Consider the following 19,626-nt stretch of genomic DNA (forward strand, 5'->3'; position numbering starts at 1 on the left):
AACTTCGCCTTGTCTTCACCATCGGCAAACGTGAGCGAGTTATAGATGTGGATGGCGTGATCCCTGCAGTCGACAGGAACAGTGCGATCTTTGTGGCATCCGATTCTGCCTCGAGGTCGGAGGCCTCGATATACAGGTGGAACTTCTGTTTGAAGACTTTCCAGTTGGCGCCGAGGTTGCCTGAGATCCGGAGGAGGTTGGATATTTTCCATGCCGCTGGATGGCTGCGTGCTGGTCATTGCAGATTCACTAGAGGTAGATTCGTTAGAATTAATAGCACCCTGGTACCATGATGTGTTATCTCAGTTGGTCTAACATCGACTGCAACTGGATGCAGTGAAACTAGAAACAGGCTTCTGACACAGGAGATGGTCCAACACTTTATTGAACTTGCTGATTGCTCTACATAATCTGCTGTGGGTTGACACTCTATTAACCTAACCGATAACCTCCTACTGGCTTGACCAGACTAGCTCTCTACCACATGGTGATGATGTTCACTGGCTTGTGCACTCTATCTCAGTAGCTGTGTCCTGCGAGAGAGAGAGAGTCTTGAAATGAAATGAAAATTGCTTATTGTCACGAGTAGGCTTCAAATGAAGTTACTGTGAAAAGCCCCTAGTCGCCACATTCAGGCACCTGTTCGGGGAGGCTGTTACGGGAATCGAACCGTGCTGCTGGCCTGCCTTGGTCTGCTTTCAAAGCCAGCGATTTAGCCCTGTGCTAAACAGCCCCTGCGGGCTGTGGGCTTTATAGCTCTGTGGGCTTTATAGTGGTGATGTCCTGTCTGGTGATTGGTTGTTCTGTGTCGTGTGTGTTCATTGGTTATCCTGTGTGTCAATCACTGCCTGTCTGCATCTTATGATATACACGAGTTGATATTATGGCAACATCGAGGCAATTACAAATGGTGGAAGATGGACAAGTGTTGCAACCCACCGGGTGGCACGCTGGCGCAATGGTTAGCACTACTGCCTACGCGCAGAGGACCCGGGTTCGATCCCGGCTCGGGGCCACAGTCTGTGTGGAGTTTGCACATTCTCCCTGTGTTTGTGTGGGTCTCACCCCCACAACCCAAAGATGTGCAGGGTAGGTGACTGGCCATGCTAAATTGCCCCTTAAATGGAAAATATTTTTTTAAATGCATTCCACTGGGACTGCTCCCTCTGCGATACCCTGGTCCACTACTCCATCACTCACAACCCATCATCCCCTTCCCATGCAATCACAGCAGGTACAACACCAGCCTCTTCACCTCCTCATCGTTCAAGGTCCCAAACACTCCAAGTGAAGCATCTTCAAACTGGTCCAGTGTGTTTGCTGCTCCCAGCGCGATAGTCTCTCTATCAGACTGGGTGACCGCTTTGTGGAACACCTTGGCTCAGTCCACAGGCATGACCACAACCTTCCTGTTGCTGGTCATTTCAATTCACCATCATGCTGACATGTTTGTCCTTTGGCTGCTGCAGTGCTCCAGCGAACCCCAATGCAAACTGGAGGAACAACATCTTGCCTTCTTATTAGGTGCATTCCAGCCTTCTGGACTCTGCAGTTCAACTTACAATACCTCTGGTACTCTTCCAATTTTATGCCATTTCATCAGTGTAATCAGATAATATATAATTTGTCCTTTTCTAATACAGTACTCTTTGTAGTTTTGCATTAAAATGAACCATTGATCCCAATAATTATAAATCATTAGTCAGCTTGTTCAGCTCTTTCAAGTATTGCAGTACTGCTGGCAGCCACTGGAGGGAACAGATCACCTAATACCTTTGTACCTGGAATAAATGAATAATGAAGTGCACCTTTTCACACTTGCATATACATATTTGCTAATGTTTGCTTAAGTTTTCAAATAGCAAATGCGTTTGCTGGCATTAAAAAAAAGGCAGTTTTAGCACACAGGGCTAAACAGCTGGCTTGTAATGCAGAACAAGGCAGCAGCGCGGGTTCAATTCCCGTACCGGCCTCCCCGAACAGGCGCCGGAATGTGGCGACTAGGGGCTTTTAGCAGTAACTTCATTGAAGCCTACTTGTGACAATAAGCGATTATCACTTCCTTTCATTTCATGGATAGGAAGGGGTTTGTGATCACTCTTTGGTCATCTTATGCAGTGAAGGACGTAACTTGTCTTTTGGGGATACGACAAGGGACCAATATTTTGTTTCCATGGATGAAGGGGTTGTCCCAGGAGGGGAAAGAGTAGAATGGACCCTAAATGACACAATAAGTTCAACACCGATAAATATGAAGTGGTGTATTTTGGTGGGAAGAATAGGTGCATGGAAGGTGCAAGTGTAGGTGGGGTAGAGGAATAAGGGGAAGTCCGATTACAAATACACCAAGCATCAAAAGGCACAGCACAGGTCACTAGGACATTAAATAAAACAACTCAAGCTTCGACTTTACCTTTAGAAGGAAAGAATTGAAAAATAGGCAAGTTATGCAAGATTCGCATTGAGCTCAAGTACGGCTTTCAGCTCTGTTTGCCGCATTATAGAAAGGATACTTCGGTACTGGAGAGGGTGCAAGAGAAGATTTACAAGGATGATTCCAGAAAGGTGCAGCTATACATGTCAGGAAAGGACTGACAGGCTGGCTTCTCTTCTCTTTTGCGGGGGTGGTGGGGGGAGGGGAGAGAGAGAACTAATCGAGTTCTTTAAAACAATGAAAGGTTTCGATAAAAAAGTGAACTGAGAGAGACGGTCTGCTCTTGTGGAGAAGGAACACCATCAGAGAACTCCAATTGGGTAAAGTGGTTTCTCCGCCAACGCCCAAGAGGAGTGAGAACGTGGAAACTGCTATTTCAGGGAGTGGTTGAAGCGAGTAGATGCATTTCAAGAGAAATTAGACAAGCATTTGAGGGAGAAGGGAATAGGGGTTTGTCTTGTTATGCTCTTGGCGTAGCATAAGCGGCTTCCTTGATGTGCACTCTGACAAAGGAAGGTTCAGACGTGGAGATAACTTCAACACGTTTATTGAACTATTTATAATTCTCCTACTCGGGTTCGCCACTACTGTTAATCCTTCTATAGCTACTCAGACTGACGAACCAGTCTGCTACAATCCACATGGTGGGTGTGATGTTGAATCAACCCTGTGTCTGTACTCACTGACCGTCTCCACTGGAAAGAGGCAGATCACGTGTGCTGTGTCCTTTATATATGGGTTGGTGTAATGCCCCCCTGTGGTTGTGTCACCTCTGTGTGTATCGTGAATGCCCATTGGTCGTGTCCTATCTTACTGACCTATTGTTTGAGTGTCTGTGTGTCATGTCTCTGGTGTTCCTTCGAGTGTCTAGCTAGTCTATGTGTACTTACATTAACCCCTCGTGTATCTACAGTGATGCATATCACCACAGGGGTGAGGAGGATAGATTTAGATTATTAAAGATGGGAGAAGGATGTGGGGAGTATCAACACTGGCTTGGGCTGGAGTGTTTGTATGTCGTATATCCTAATGTCAAGCTACATAATCCTATGTAATATTCTTTGCAGTTTACAAGAATGATGTGGTCTCATTGGAATATATTAAAGGTTTGGAAGGTTTGACAGGCGAGATGTGTTGAGATAGTTTCCCCAGACGAAAGGCTCCATAACTAGGGGTGGTTCTTATGTGCTTTTAGAATGGTTATTGAATTTTGGTCAGCACATCACAAACAGTGGATGTTAATCAAAGTAGAAGTTGTCAGTGCAAATGTTATGGACACAGTTTTATAATCTCTGTCCACATTAACAGCTGGGAGAAAAATGCATGTGCGGACTAGTAGGGCATGCAACGGGAATCAGGGGGCTACAAGTACTCCTGCCAATCACTTATCTTCATAACAAAAACAAATGTTGGAAACACTCAGTAGTCGGCAGCATCTGCGTCTGGAGAAACCGTTTTAACGTTTCAGGCTCCCATCTGCACAGATGCTGCCAGACCTGCTGAATATTTCCAGCATTCACAGTCATTTGCTTTTGCATAGATTAGAAGTTTGCTTTGCATTTTTTTTTAGAGTTGCTGCTCGCAGTATTTTAGTGGTAAAACCAATAGACATAGGAACAGAATTAGGCCATTCAGCCCATCGATGTTTCTCATCCCCATAACCCCCGATCCCCTTATTAATCAAGATGATGAAAACTAAGAAATTGAAAGCTAAAGAAAGCTTTATTCATATCAGCATCTGGAAAAAATGTTTACAAAAATTTTTTAGAAGTCAACTTACCCCCATGAAGGCCAAGGAGTCAAAAAGGTTTGGAGGTCAATATAATTAAGTCAAGGGCAGCACAGTGGCGCAGTGGTTAGCACTACTGCCTCACAGAGCTGGGGTCCCGGGTTCGATCCCGGCTCTGGGTCACTGTCCGTGTGGAGTTTGCACATTCTCCCTGTGTCCGTGTGGGTCTCACCCCCACAACCCAAAGATGTGCAGAGTAGGTGGATTGGCCACGCTAAATTGCCCTTTAATTGGAAAAAATGAATTGGGTACACTAAAATTAGGACTGTCTGATTAATAGTTTTGAAAAGGGGCAGCACGGTGGCACAGTGGGTTAGCCCTGCCGCTTCATGGCACAGAGGACCCAGGTCATTGTCCGTGTGGAGTTTGCACATTCTCCCCGTTTGTGTGGTTTTTGCCCCCACAACTCAAGATGTGCATGGTAGGTGGATTGAAAACGCTAAATTGCCCCTTGATTGGAAAAAAAAATGAATCGGGTACACGGAATTTATATTTTAAAAAATAGCTTTGAAAAGTATTATCTTAAAAGAGGGGACAGAGAGGTCCATGTAGGGAATTCCAGAGCTGAGTGTCTAGGCAACTGAGGCATGGACCTGCTAGTGGTGGAACAATTAATATCAGGGGTATGGAAGAGGCCAGTATTGGAGGAACAGAGATTACAACAGCTTGAACCAGAGTAGGAGGCCTCACGGAGACTTTTTAAAAAAAATAATAATTTAGAGTACACAATTTTTTTCCCCCAATTAAGGGGCAATTAAGCGTGGCCACTCCACCTAACCTGTACACCTTTGGTTGAGGGGGCAGCACGGTGGCAGTGGTTAGCATTGCTGCCTACGGCACTGAGGACCCAGGTTCGAATCCTGGCCCTGGGTCACTGTCTGTGTGGAGATTGCACATTCTCCCCGTGTCTGCGTGGGTTTCACCCCCACAACCCAAAGATGTGCAGGGGAGGTGGATTGGCTATGCTAAATTGCCCCTTAATTGGAAAAAATAATTGGGTACTCTAATTTTATTTTTAAAAAATCTTTGGGTTGTGGGGATGAGACCCACGCAGACACAGGGAGAATGCGCAATCTCCACATGGACAGTGACCCGGGGCAACTGTTGAACACACTTCCCCACTGTGCTGCCCTAGGAGGTCTCAGAGACTAGGAGGATGGAGGCCATAGAGGGATTTGAATACAAGGAGAATCATTTTTTTTTTTTTTTTTAAATGGAGGTATTGTTGGATAGGGAGCCAGTGAAGGTCAGCAAGCAGAGGGAGATAGACAAATGAGATTTGGAGACAGTTCAGATACGGGTGCAGCAATTAAAACAATAACGTGCTGGTATTCGAACTCACAGGCGAGCCAAGCAAACTCCAATTTATTGATAATAAATTATCAATCTAAAATTATATGCTTCACTGTCCCCAAATTCAGCAGCAAGCACCAACCGTAACGGCAAACTTATTAATTCCTTCCTTGGTGCAAGATACTAAAAATGGTGTCATTAGTACTCGGCAGCACGGTGGCGCAGTGGGTTAGCACTGCAGCCTCACAGCGCCGAGGTCCCAGGTTCGATCTCGGCTCTGGGTCACTGTCTGTGTGGTTTGCACATTCTCCCCGTGTTTGTGTGGGTTTCGCCCCCACAACCCAAAGATGTGCAGGGTAGGTGGATTGGCCACGCTAAATTGCCCCTTAATTGGAAAAAATGAATTGGGTATTCTAAATTTATATTTAAAAAAATTAGTACAAGAGCTTCTCAAGCACAAGAATGTGTCCTCTTGGTAGCACAGAAGTTAGCACTGTTGCTTCACAGTGTCAGGGTCCGAGGCTCGATTCCCGGCTGGGCCATTGTGCGGAGTCTGCACGTTCTCCCTGTGTCTGCGTGGGTTTCCTCTGGGTGCTCCGGTTTCCTCCCACAAGTCCCGAGAGACGGGCTTGTTAGGTGACTTGGACATTCTGATTTCTCCCCCCCCCCCCCGTGTACCCGAGCAGGCGCCGGACTGTGGAGACTAGGGGCTTTTCACAGTAACTTTGTTGCGGTGTTAATGCAAGCCTACTTGTGAAACTAATAAATATTAATTTCCTCACTGCTGCTGAGAATATTGAAATGATTTTGTATACAGCTTCCTGTGGCCACATCTACAAAAGTTAAGTAAGATTTGTGCACTGTGAAATGTTCCAACAAGATCATTGCAATCTGAACTTCAGGAAGGAATATCTGCTCGGGTTGGTGTATAGAAAGTAATTGACAGTCAATTGTTCCATTGAATATCATGTGGGATAAGAATGGGAAGCAATGCCTGGTAGGCGGGTGACTTGGTTGAATCGCGCAGATAAGGGTGGATAAATATTTTGCTCATCTTTGGGCATCAGAAGGGAAGATTAAATTTCGACAGTAGTTCCAGCAGTATATTGTACTCGGTCTCCAGTGGTAGAGGATTCGACAAGCCCAATGGCTTTTCCTTATTCAATGGTTCTTAGCTTCTCTTCAGTAAACCTTTGGATTTCTTCACACCGTAGCTCAGGTGGAAGGACCCTCGCCTTACAGTCAGAACTGTATTGACACTCACAGCAGAACATAAAATCTACGCAATGCTGGAGTACAATACTGAGAGGGTGCTGTGATGATCTTGGTGAGGGGTTTCCAGGATGGAAGGCTAGTGATCACAAAGATACACAAAAGCTCTTTTGAAGAACTAAACTCATTTTATTAACACTACTAAATTGGAATTCAACACTCATTCTGAGTAGCAAACATACATGTAAGAATTAAACAACACTTTCTAACACTATCTTTTAACTACTAATTTTTACTATTATATCTTAACTAACTTTGCATTACACTATGAATCTAATATTGGTCAGCTCCAGTCTAATCTCCTCCCCTTAGCTAAAGGGTCAGTGCAATTTATAGTACTGTTCCTTAGCTCCCTCTAGCGGCAAGGCTTAACAAAACTCTTCACATGCTGTACATTTGTATAATGTCACAGGTACCGCATTTTACATTGTAAAAGATGATGAGGCTGTGTATGCTCTCTTGTGGTTGTAGAAGATCCAATGGCACTATTTTCAACAAGTGCGTTTCCCTCACTCTCTTTCTCCCCTCAAGGGAAACAATCACTTCATTGTCATTTGCATAGGATGCCACCTGGATTGGGGCTGGAGAAGGGTTTGCTGGCATCCTGCTCAGCTTCCAGGAGGCCACCTCCAGGCACCCAAAGGGGAAGGAAGAGAGAGAGACTGAAAATCCAGCCACGGTAAGGTGAGAATCGGGAAGTCCAGGTTGGTGTCTGCTTTGGGATCAGCTGACTCAACCAAGTTCATGGGCAATCTTTGCTTCCCTACCTTGTCCCAACTGGCCCATCTACAATGGAGATCATTCATTCATTGAAGTTTAATTAGCAAAGTATTGTGACAGCTAATGGAGATTCCTATCCTAATAATTAAAATATCATAAGGACAGCTTAATTCAGTAATATTCAAACATACCTCAAGAGACACTTAAGTCTTAAGATTCTGTAAACATTTCGGGTAAAGCACAACAAATACACATGATGGTTTAAGCCTTGCATTTATTTTTTTTTTGTTGAGGGAAAGGAACACACATCAAAAAAAACTTGACACATTTCCCTTTCCTCCACTAGAACAGTCATTGTGCAACAATGACAGTACAAAAACAAAATGTCAATTTTGCTGGTACAGGAGGAACAAAATAAAAGCTGCTCTAAACACTGATTTGTTGACAGGAAACATGTTGCCTGGTTTATTTGGCAAGAGGATTCTGGAAATTTCTGCCAGCAAAACAAGCCATCTGCCCGAGCTCCTCTTCAATTCTGTTGAAAGAAGTTTTAAAAGTGAGATGTGGACGGTATACCAAAGGCACTGGTCGTCTATCGTTGTTCTGGTCATGATACTGTAGCACAATTGAAATTAAATGAAAATCGCTTATTGTCACGAGTAGGCTTCAATGAAGTTACTGTGAAAAGCCCCTAGTCGCCACATTCCGGCGCCTGTCCGGGGAGGCTGGTACGGGAATCGAACCGTGCTGCTGGCCTGCTTTAAAAGCCAGCGATTTAGCCTTGTGAGCTAAACCAGCCCCCGAGTTAAATGCCCTCCCGAGTTAAAAGCAAAGGACTATACAAGAAGTCCTGATATCACAATATCACAGAATTGTTACAGTCCATCTTATCTACATCAGCTCTCTAAATGAGCAATTTATTTAAGTGCCAGTCGCCCACCTTCTCCCCATAACGCTGCACGTTCTTCCTTTTCAGATAACAGTCTACTTCCCTTTTGAATGCTTCAATTCAACCTGCCTCTGCCACACTCCGGCTGTGCATTCCAGACCTCGACTACTGGTTTGCAGGAAAAAGATTTTCCTCGTTGCTTTTGCTCCTTTGACCAATTACTTTGAACCTGTGCCCTCGTTCTCAATCCTTTCACAAGTAGCAACATCTTCGCCACTACATCAGTGCCATCTACTCACACACACACTGCTCACACTTCACCCAAGCCATCACCATTCTTGATTTTCCATTCCAATTCTCTTCCCGCACCTAGTGATGCACCAAGACGGACTTCTGTTTCCGTAGCTGTTAATTTCTGGAACAGGTCACTAGTCTGTCGCCAGGGGCTTATAACGCGAGGGGCGCCTCGCCTCATTAAGCGTGGCTGACCAGGAGGAGTCTCTCCTGCTCTTACTTCCAGCCACTGGGGAGTTGGAAGGATTTGCAGGTTGATGCACTCAACCTGTTTGACCACATTATGAACGTATTTTCTTTGGCCTTCAAGTCCTGGGGTGGGATTGGACCTTCTGAGGAAGGGACACTACCCACGGCACCACCAGACCGTCTATTCTTGATTTTAATAACTAGAATACATTCAAAGCTCCCGGGGGTTGGGATCAGAGAACACTCTAGGTGAAAAGATAGTGGTAGCCTCTAGTCAAAAGCCCCACTGTCAGTATTATTCCATTCTTGCTTCCTGGAGCACTTGTGGGGGGTGGGGGGGGGGAAATGTAATCGACCAAAAAGTGTGGAAACAGATGGCCAAAGTGGCATCACCCACTTCCTCCCCAGAAGATTTAAAAATAGAACATAGATCATAGAACAGTACAGTACAGAACAGGTCCTTCGGCCCTCGATGTTGTGCCGAGCAATGATCACCCTACTCAAACCCACGTATCCACCCTATACCAGTAAACCAACAACCCCCCCCCCCTTTAACCTTACCTTTTAGGACACTACGGGCAATTTAGCATGGCCAATCCGCCTAACCCGCACATCTTTGGACTGTGGGAGGAAACCGGAGCACCCGGAGGAAACCCACGCACACACGGGGAGGACGTGCAGACTCCGCACAGACAGTGACCCAGCCGGGAATCGAACCTGGGACCCTGGAGCTGTGAAGCATTTATGCTAACCACCATGCTACCCTGCAACCGTGCTGCAACCTCAAAAAGTTGCCAATGTCAAATCCTGCACATTCATGTTTTAATAATGGGACAGACCTTGAATGAGTCATATTATGTAAAGTTAAAAACTGCTTACCTCATTAACTGGTTGTATTTCGCCAGCCTTTCCGATCTGCAGGGAGCCCCAGTCTTGATCTGAGAACACATTAAATATTCACAATATTTCAGTCCTATTCCTGCATGCAGTTCTACAAATTGCGAAAAATCCCAACGCAATCCTCGACTTTAAAAGGCTCAGCACGTGTGTCAATTAATCTACAAACTTAAAATTTATAACTGCACCAAATGTTTAAAAAAAAAATTTTTAGAGTACCCAATTAAGGGGAAATTTAGCGTGGCCAATCCACCTACTACCCTGCACATCTTTGGGTTGTGGGGGTGAGACCCACGCAGACACGGGGAGAATGTGCAAACTCCACACGGACAGTGACCCGGGGCCAGGATCGAACCTGGGACCTCGCCGCCCTGAGGCAGCAGGGCTAACCATTCTGAAATGGCGGTTTTTAAAAAAGAAAATGCCAAACATCCATTACATCGAGGATTTACCCCAAAGGCAGCACTGCTTTTAGACTCTGCTACCACTGACTTTTGCACTGCAAAATCTGTAGGTGACTTCAGTTCCCCATTCTCACCTGTCCTGTGCACAGCCCAACAACCAGATCAGCAATAAAAGTGTCTTCAGTCTCACCAGAACGATGGCTCACCATTACACCCCACCCATTCGACTGGGCCATCTTGCACCTGACAGAAATATAAAACGATTTAGTAGAGGAACAAAAAAAAAATAATTGATCCACAAGGATTCCACTTCAATCTTTTAACGTTTACTGTTCAGAATTATGGGGATAGGGTGGATGCGTGGGCTTAAGGAGGGTGCTCGTTCCAAGGGCCAGTGCAAACTCGATGGGCCGAATGGCCTCCTTGTGCCTTTTAAATTAAAAAAAAAGTTATATTGAGGCATTCATCGAATGCCAACAGTGCACAAAGAGGCCATTTGGCACATTGAGTCAGCACCGACCCCCTAAACAAGCACTTCACCCAAAGCTCACTTCCTGTCTTCGCTCAATAACCCCTTAATTTAACCCCCACAGACAATCACCCAAGGCCGGAATTGAACCCGGGTCCCCGGTGCGGCAAGACAGCTGCGCTACCCATTGTGCAAAAGGGACAAGGTTACCTATTGGCCATTGTATTAGTTTAACAATCCTGCATTCAAATCCCACCAGACCAAGATGTAAAATGGCAAGTTGATGGGCAGGCACCAGAAACAAAATACACCAGAAATTGTCAGACTGCTGTAAAATTCCAAACGATGTCCTTCAATGAAATGGACAGACCACCCCTACCTGGCCTTGCAAATGCTTGGCGAGTTTTAAAAAAATTAATTTGCGGGATTTGGACGTCACTGGCGAGGCCAGTAGTTATTGCCCATCAGAAAGTGGTGCCGAGCAGCCTTCTTGAACCGCTGCAGTCCACGTGGGAGGTACACCCGCAGTGCTATTCAGGAGAGTGTTTCAGGATTTTGACCCAGCGACAGTGAAGTGACATCGATATATTTCCCAGTCAGGGTGGTGAGTGACTTGAAGGGGAACCTCCAGGTGGTGGGGCTCCCATGTATTTGCGAGAGTAATTAATGTGGCCTTAACATCGCTGGCCACATCCAGAGAATGTTGGTTGTTTTAAATGCAGCAGCGTGATAGGATTAAGTTTCTTTGCTTTGTCCAGATGAATGGGAGCTTTCTGGATTTAGTCTACACCAGCACTCATTTTGACAACTGTATTTACAGCTTTGTTCTCTAGACGATGCACTCATGTTGTTTAAGGAATCAAACATCATGGCAGAGCCCAAGAACCCGCTTGGGAGTTTTAATTTTGTTTTCTCATTCCCTGCCTGTTTTCTTTCCTCCCCCATCCTTGGTATTGACTTACATTGCAGAGACATTCAATTTACATGCCAGCTAGGATTACCAGTGGTAGCTAAGAGTTAGATTCCAGTTAGCTTGGTTATTCCCCCCCCCCCCCCCCTCCCGGCTTACAAGGCAGAGATCACTCGTGTCGTGCACTTACGAATGTTCAGTAAATCCTGCACAAATCAACCATTCCTACTCTGCCACCAGGTGGCACCTTTAACCACTAGGCCATCAGGAAATGCTTATACAACTATGAACACAGGCCTGAAAGCTGATCCTAATGTGACCAACACATGTCAACTGCATCTACCACTGCTACAGAGTTGTCCGAACTCATTTAAATAGTGTTGCAAGTCATGGAGCAGACAAGAGTTCCGACAGTCTATTTAATACTTTTAACATCGGATATGTCTGGCCCATGCCAGGAGTTTATTTCTAGCCTTTGGGCTGCAATAGATATGCAAGAACAACCAGACTGCGCATAGCTTAAATTGCATTGCACCCCCAGATACTGTACATGGCAAGCAACTGAAGTGGAACTAAGTTAATTAGTTCGCTCTTGTTCAAATATTTCGACGGCTTTGAACTACAGAAGGGGCTCAAATGCCAGAATTTTATGTTCCAACGCAGGAAAAGATTATAACCGGCAAACTCGAGCCTGGTCAATAACTGGTCGCAAACATAAATTGTTTTCTTTGGATCAAGGCAAGGAGGACAGATTGCCAATATCCAGTGAATTCCTGTTGTTGCATCTACAGGCCCAGAGGTGTTCCCAATTACAGTCAATTAGAAAAGACGTTCCTCATTGGGTTTTACAATCACCACGGCTCACAAAGCAAGTTCGTCAGGTCTGAATAACTTCATGACCTTGAACTTTTGAAACAGGCCAAGTTGGCCTGCGAGTTTGAGCCACATTGCAAACCTCGTTTAACTAGGAGGGAAAAAAAAAAAGAGATTCCAAGATTAAGACAAGAGAGAGAAAATTATACAAGCATGAGCAGACCTGTCAGCATATGGAAAGAAAAACAGGCACATTGAAAGTACCACATGATAGCATATACAAGAGCCTTTCTAATAACAGCTTCTATCCAAGACCTTGGGAAGTCTTGTGGTGCTGTGGGTAGCATCCCTGCTCCAGATTCATGCTCCACTCCATCACCAACGAAGGTGTGTTCACAACTCGGCCAAACAGGCAAGAGTATCTACTTGTAAATCCTTCCGATATATGCCAAGGGCCAGACAGCAAGAGAAGCAGTCAGCCAGGTGATCGAAAGATAATTGGAGCTTCCGTCACTACCCATTGCCGCTGGCTATAGCATGCATGATGCCACAGCAACCTGGACTCCTTGGATGGTCAGTTGGCTGGACGGCTGATGTGGATCAGATGGGTACCAACAGCATGGGTTTTTACCCCAGAACTGGCAAGAGTTGGATGTGGGACCTTCCAGTGGGGAGATAGTGCTGTGGGTCACACCCGACAGTGTGTAGGAGACCTGAAGATCATCCAAGACCTTAAACGTACCCCCCAAAAATACCCCATGTGAACAGTATTTTATGATGTGAAGGCAGGCTTCTACAAAAATCAGCACATGACAGAACAAAAAGTTCTTGTTCAGTGGAGTTGTACCATTCAAAATTTGCAATTTAAATTCACCAGTTTTATTCACCACATTTTATTATTCCGATGCTCTCCTGATTAGCCTCCCATTCTCCACACTTTGCACTTTAGATCAATCGAACACTTGGCTACCCACATCCTGCTCATTTAGGACTCCTGTCCTTGCTGTCTCTAGACCCCCCCAATACATCCCAATTTATTCACCTTTCAATCCCCATCATGACACTGCCTCACCTTAAGAAGCTCCCCAAGCCCTACAATTAACTCCAGGAATTCTCCATTGCTCAGACTCTGGTCTCCATTCATTACCCTTCCTGCACTCCCACTATTGGCCTGCACTCCACTATTGGTAGCCGTGCCTTCCAGTCATTTAGGGGTTCCACACTCTGGGATTCTCTCTGTATAACTCGGGAGGCTTTCCAATTCCATTCTCAAAATCCCGACTCGGAGCGAGCAAAATGTGTGCGATCACCTCTCTCAACATCTTCTCCGCTGGTTCAGCATGCAATTTCATCCGATGACGCCTCAAACACTTAATTTTAAAAGGCGGTGGGGTTAGACAAATACATGCATAAAAGAACTCACGCTTCAATGGACTCTGTGACAGTGCCAATCTGGTTCACTTTCAGCAGCAGGCAGTTACAGGCTTTCTCCCCAATTGCCTTCGCAATGCGAGTCGGATTGGTCACAAGCAAGTCGTCACCAACCACTTGGATCTTTGCTGTTTTTGTAAATTCTGTCCAGGCTGCCCAATCGTCTTGGTCAAAAGGATCTTCAATAGAGACAACTGGAAAGCAGACACAATGTTTCTGAATCTCTCCACATATTTAAGAATAATATTATTGCAAGACAGCTCCTTGGCAGGAATAATTGATGATTTGCCCCCCCCACCCCCAAATGGTTCATCTATAAGACAAAGAGGAAAACTAACTTAATTCCACAACTTCTTCCTGAGAAGGGAAATTGAAATCAAGATGTATGGCTATATCCCTTAATCCCATTTCTCAGCAGGTTTAGATCGGATCAAAAAGGGTGTAAATCGCCTGAAATCTATTTCACATAGCCCATTTTCTTGTGGGAGAATTTTTACTTTCTCCTTGCAACCTCCATCACCCAACTGCCCCCGCAAATCTCAAGACCTTGCTTTGTATCGGAATGCTACACACTTATCTGCTAGATCCACCATCACCAAGGACCTCCACCTCAAACTATACCCGATGCCATTTTGAAAACTTAGGCCACATCTCCAGTATAATTAGGTTCCACCTCTGGAGCCTTTATTTGTTTGCTCTCTTGCTTCTCCTCCCTTCCCTTTTACCACACTTAAACCTGGAAACACTGTCTACCAACACGATGAAGACTCTTGGACGAGCTGGACACAATTAGCTTGGTTATTCCCTCAACTTCTCGCTTGGTTTTCCTCAAAAGTCTTCTTATCTTCATCAAGGCATCGAGTCCAGACTGAGATCATTTAGTTACTCGCTCGTTGGACAAGATTAATTATTAGAACAGAGGACAGTATTATCTTTAAATAAATTTTTCACATTATTGCACCATTAACTTCGATCCCCTTCTCAGCAACTTAGAGTTCTCCTTTGAAGCCTCCAACAATCCTTCCAAAAACAGGAGTCGATTTATACATCCAATATGAGATGTGAACAAAAGAATGCCAGTATAGGTGGCTGCCATTTCGAAATGTGCAAATACCAGTAATTAATCTTCAAATCAATGAGATTTTATTAATTCTTCTAGGACTACAATTAATGTTTTTTTTAAAAAAAGTCAAGTTTAGTGACTTCAGCATCCAACACAAAGAGTTCATCAAGGCTACAGTATCATAAGGATCACAATCTGGTAGCTTGGTTTCAGGATCAGATCTGGTAGTTTGGTTTCAGACTCATCACTCCATAACTAATCACCTTCGCTCCACTCCATCTCTTGAATTGGACATTATGCATTATTGTTTAAAGATCCAGACAGTTTGTACATCAATTTGGTAACTATCATCAAGCGAGGCGGCACACACATTTCCTCTTTAGTGAAGGTCTTCTTCCCCCTCAGTCAACCATCTTCCCACTCCATTTGGCATGACAGTGATCTTTGGAACGCGCGCCGTCTCAACAGGTTGGACTATGGGTGGCAGACCCTCTGGTATAACTGCGCCCGTGGTGTTACAGGCCCATCTTGATATCAATCAGTTACATGGGATCTGACCATGAACCATACTAATAAGCTGCATTCTACGTGGACCACCCTTCGCTTCATCCACCCAACATCATGGACATGCACAAAAGCTCCTGCAGTGGATTTTCAACATGATTTAAGTTGGAAATCATCGGCTTTATCTTTGTTCTATTGATCATGCGGACTAAAACCATAAATAATCTTGGCTTCTCATTCACTAGAAATATTTTCAAACCCCATATTTTGATTGCTGGGTGTATAGAAATCCATGACCATTTCATCCCTGTTATTGCCATGACATAAAAGCTGTTGTGATGGTGAAGAATCACTAGAGATTGGTCTTTTGGTAGTTTGAGCGACTTTGGCCTTCTGCTGTTAAGCTGCTACACCAACTAGCTGTTGCTCTGAAATCTTTGCTGCGTTCAGGGTTTGATTAAGTGTGTATATATGTATGCATGGCATCGCAGAACTATTCTGCTGATTCTCGAGCACCTATTCTGACACGTGCTCCTCAAGGTCAGGCCAATGGCTGGTCCCCGATTTTGTGGCACAGTGCGAATTGGGCATCTTCTTCAGCTGGAATCCTCCTTCCCCATCTCACGCCAGCTTTTCATCAACATCAAAGTCTTTTGCTGTAGTACAATCATTTGCCGAATTAGCAATTGTTATAATCGGTTTGAAACCAGGTTTGTACTTCATTCTTATTGCCGGAAGATCGGACTTTGTTCTATTTGCCATGTGCGGGCGTGTCTTAAACTCCCACACACCTTTGTAACAGGCCACGTTGCCTGCTTGATCCCATGCTGACTTATAAAGGAGAGTAAAACATTAACATCTGTTCAAAAATGGAGGCTGACTACTAATGCAGGTATAGCATTTTTTTGGTAGAAAACTTACATGCAGAGTACATTAATTTTGGTGCCAATAAAAGGAGGTTGTCATATACTCCACAATAAGATTTGTGCCTCCCCCTCTACGGATGTAGTATTTTCAAATCAGTCGGCAATCAAGCAACCAAAAACCCAACCCCTACCCCCTTCCAGTGCTCCCAATAATTCATCCCTCACATTAGATAACCCACACATGCTACACTTTGTGGTACTGTTTGATCATTAGAAAACGTCAGAATCAACACTTTATTTCTAACAATGTTCACAGCATCCATCATTGCTCTACTCAACCAAACTGGATTGGAAAATGTAAAACCTAACCTACAGACCCAGTGTTACTGTGAACCATATGGTTAAGTAAGAAAACTGTTACACGAACTGTAGATTGCTTCACAGTAACACTAACTACAGAGCAACCAAGCTATAGAATTGTTAAGGAACTCCATAGCTATTAAATTTAAGTTTTAACCAGTTGCTGTATTCAGCAGTAGACCAATGGGTTAAGCACAAACACAAAGCCATAAATGCTTAGCTAATCTTAACCACAGCATGCTAGATTTTCCCTTATTGTCAGCATATAGATTTAATTCAGCGATACAGCAACTGTAGGTGTAAGAGCTGCAGAATCTTACCAGGGTAATTTTGTGTGAAACTCATGTAAAGTTCAATCAGCTTGTCAGGAGTGACATAACGGCTGGGATTAGGTGGGGATTTGAAATCCAAGTCATATTTCCCTTCACGGCAGAATTCCGAGGCTGCTATATCCATGCCAATCACAACCTTGTCAGAGTAGCCAGCTTTATCAATAGCGGTCTTCAAAAGTTCTAAAGCTGCAACAGAAACAATAAAAACCTGAGCAACCCCATCTTTGTCCCAATAGTATTTACGACTTACGAGTCTGTTAAGGCACAAGGGAAGAGAGAGAAAGGGTCAGTCCGAAGGAGCTTGGGGGTGGGAGGGGGGCTGGAAGTCAATCAAGATCCTAACCTTAATTACTAACTGGTGACCTTTTCTGAAACATGCATTGTAGTTGAAGGCTATTGCATAAAGATTCCAGTTTGGGATATTGGCTGAAATGGGTTGGTCCTTATGCCCCATTATCTGAGCCAAAACGTGATTAGTCCTTGCTGCATTTGAAGAATGACCATGTGCCCAAGGCTCAGCAAGAACAAAACATTGTTGGGGAGGTGATACAATTGGACGTGTGATTTCCAATAGACCTCCAGTTCCCTTTGGGACTCAGGAAAATACTATGCATAGACTACCAACCAGTAATCAGGACAACACAACCCCAGTCTTGTGTACATTATTCATATCTCATCTGACCTACCTGAGCAAATACGGTTCTCTTTTTGTGAATCATGGCAGTGATATTGGAACACCAACACAATGAAGGCACAGGCGTGGATTCAACCCTCAAGAGAGTTCCCCGTCTCCATGCCCCACCAAAGTGAATAAATCAGTCAACGGTAACAAAGATTTGAAAATAAACTACATAACATTCAACAGTCACCGTTCCATATTGGTACCAACATAAAGCTATAATCAGCTCCTTTTCACAAAAACAGACACACCATGTATTGTCATGTCAAGAACTTGTTGTAGACATGTCCATTAAAGTGTTACTTGTTCCACGTATCAGTGCCATTCTCCGTCCAGGAGCTGCAGCTGTGCAGGCCCCTCCCACATGGCCCAACCACACTGGAACCAAATCCTGGCATCCACATATTCCACTGGCACCCAAGGTGCAGTTGGACATCCTCTACTTCCAGTGTGTTCAACGCGCAGTGACCTGCCAGTTACTGCAGCACTCACCACACCAGCAAGTATCAGCAATCTGCAAAAGCATTTCTTCAATGGCGTCATCAGGTGGTCCTTGTGGTGGATCAATGTGGCACACCAGATCCCACAGCATCTTCTTGCTTCAAACTGGCCCCCTGAGCCCAGTGTACTAGGACCCAGCTATCCATTAAAATTTTTTTTTTTTTTTTTTTTTTTTTAATAAATTCTCCTTCTTTCCAGCTACAGAAAAAGGAAATAGCAACAGCAGCCTGCAGGCATCTGCAGCCATCAGCAGGATCAAGCACAACCTGCAGCTGTGAAATGCTCAAACAACTAACAACGTCAATTCCTTATTAGCAATAACCTTCAGATGTGCAGCCAGAGGCTGCTCACAGACAAAAGGGAGTTAAAATGACCGTCAGCATATAACCACAATCAGGGCTTTGTGCTGGGAGTGTCTGGTCAGACAGACAGGCAGCAGCGCTAGTTGTCCAGCTTATGGGTCTGCGCAGGATTGGAGGATGGCCTGTAGGGCTCGCAGAAACCAAGTCCCTCCACCCCCACCCTGGGGTAACTTCCCGACCTAGCCAACCACTCCACCGTCTAAAGGTCAAGCAACAATGCTGGATTTATTTTTATTTTTATTTTTTTTAAATAAATTTAGTTTACCCAATTATTTTTTCCAATTAAGGGGCAATTTAGCGTAGCCAATCCACCTACTCTGCACATTTTTGGGTTGTGGGGGCGAAACCCACGCAGACACGGGGAGAACGTGCAAACTCCACACGGACAGTGATCCAGAGGCGGGATCGAACCTGGGACCTCAGCGCCGTGAGGCAGCTATGCTAACCACTGCGCCACCGTGCTGCCCTACAATGCTGGATTTATCAGCAATACCCATGTCCAGTGAATGGATTTTAAAAAATAAAAATGAAGACTGCAAATTTTCTAAATTGACCAGACTTCAGATTGTCCTGGGTTGATCAGATCCAACATGGTTAGAACATCCAATTTTTTATTTTTTTTTTAAATAAAGCTCTACTGTATTATATGCAGTTTGTATAATTAGTACTATATTTTAATGTTCAGTTAATATTGAGTCATCGGGCACGATTCAGCAGCCTTGTTGTGCCCGGCTTGGTGTTGGGACAAGGCCCTTGAATCTCGAAAAGTCTCGCAAGATCCAATGGAATCTTCCAATTTGGATCATACCTTCACTGGGCGTGACCCATACCAGCATATTCAAAAACATACGTTTGCCAGATTCTCCCGGTAGCCAAACAGCTGTCCTGGTGAAAATCGCTTATTGTCACAAGTAGGCTTCAAATGAAGTTACTATGAAAAGCCCCTAGTCGCCACATTCCGGCACCTGTTCGGGGAGGCTGATACGGGAATCGAACCGTGCTGGCGCCAGTGCGCCATTTAGTACAAGCCCACATAAACGTGGACCAGTCGTAATGGCACCTTGTGGGGTCTCCCAGGCCGTTGGGAGACCCCCGGGTGGTCGGGGACAGGGCACTGCCAGGTTGGCAGGGGCACAGTCAGGATGAGAGGTAGGT

At 44.8% G+C, this 19,626-nt stretch overlaps 1 protein-coding gene across 4 annotated transcripts in view; it reads right to left on the reverse strand.

Moving 5' to 3' along the window:
* Window positions 1–7,764: 7,764 nt before the first annotated feature.
* eno1a (enolase 1a, (alpha)) overlaps window positions 7,765–19,626 on the reverse strand; it is a 52,749-nt gene continuing 40,887 nt past the window's right edge. For all 4 annotated transcript variants that reach the window (XM_038821497.1, XM_038821494.1, XM_038821496.1 and 1 more), the window contains 5 exons: window positions 16,918–17,115; window positions 13,797–13,998; window positions 10,316–10,424; window positions 9,760–9,818; window positions 7,765–8,043 (listed from right to left, as the gene is read on the reverse strand). In XM_038821497.1, coding sequence (XP_038677425.1) covers window positions 7,974–8,043; window positions 9,760–9,818; window positions 10,316–10,424; window positions 13,797–13,998; window positions 16,918–17,115 — 638 coding nt within the window. In that variant the 3' untranslated portion in view covers window positions 7,765–7,973. The remainder of the gene's footprint in view (window positions 8,044–9,759; window positions 9,819–10,315; window positions 10,425–13,796; window positions 13,999–16,917; window positions 17,116–19,626) is intronic.

Source organism: Scyliorhinus canicula, chromosome 16, assembly GCF_902713615.1.
Source record: "Scyliorhinus canicula chromosome 16, sScyCan1.1, whole genome shotgun sequence".
In the NCBI taxonomy this organism is placed as follows: Eukaryota; Metazoa; Chordata; class Chondrichthyes; order Carcharhiniformes; family Scyliorhinidae; genus Scyliorhinus; species Scyliorhinus canicula.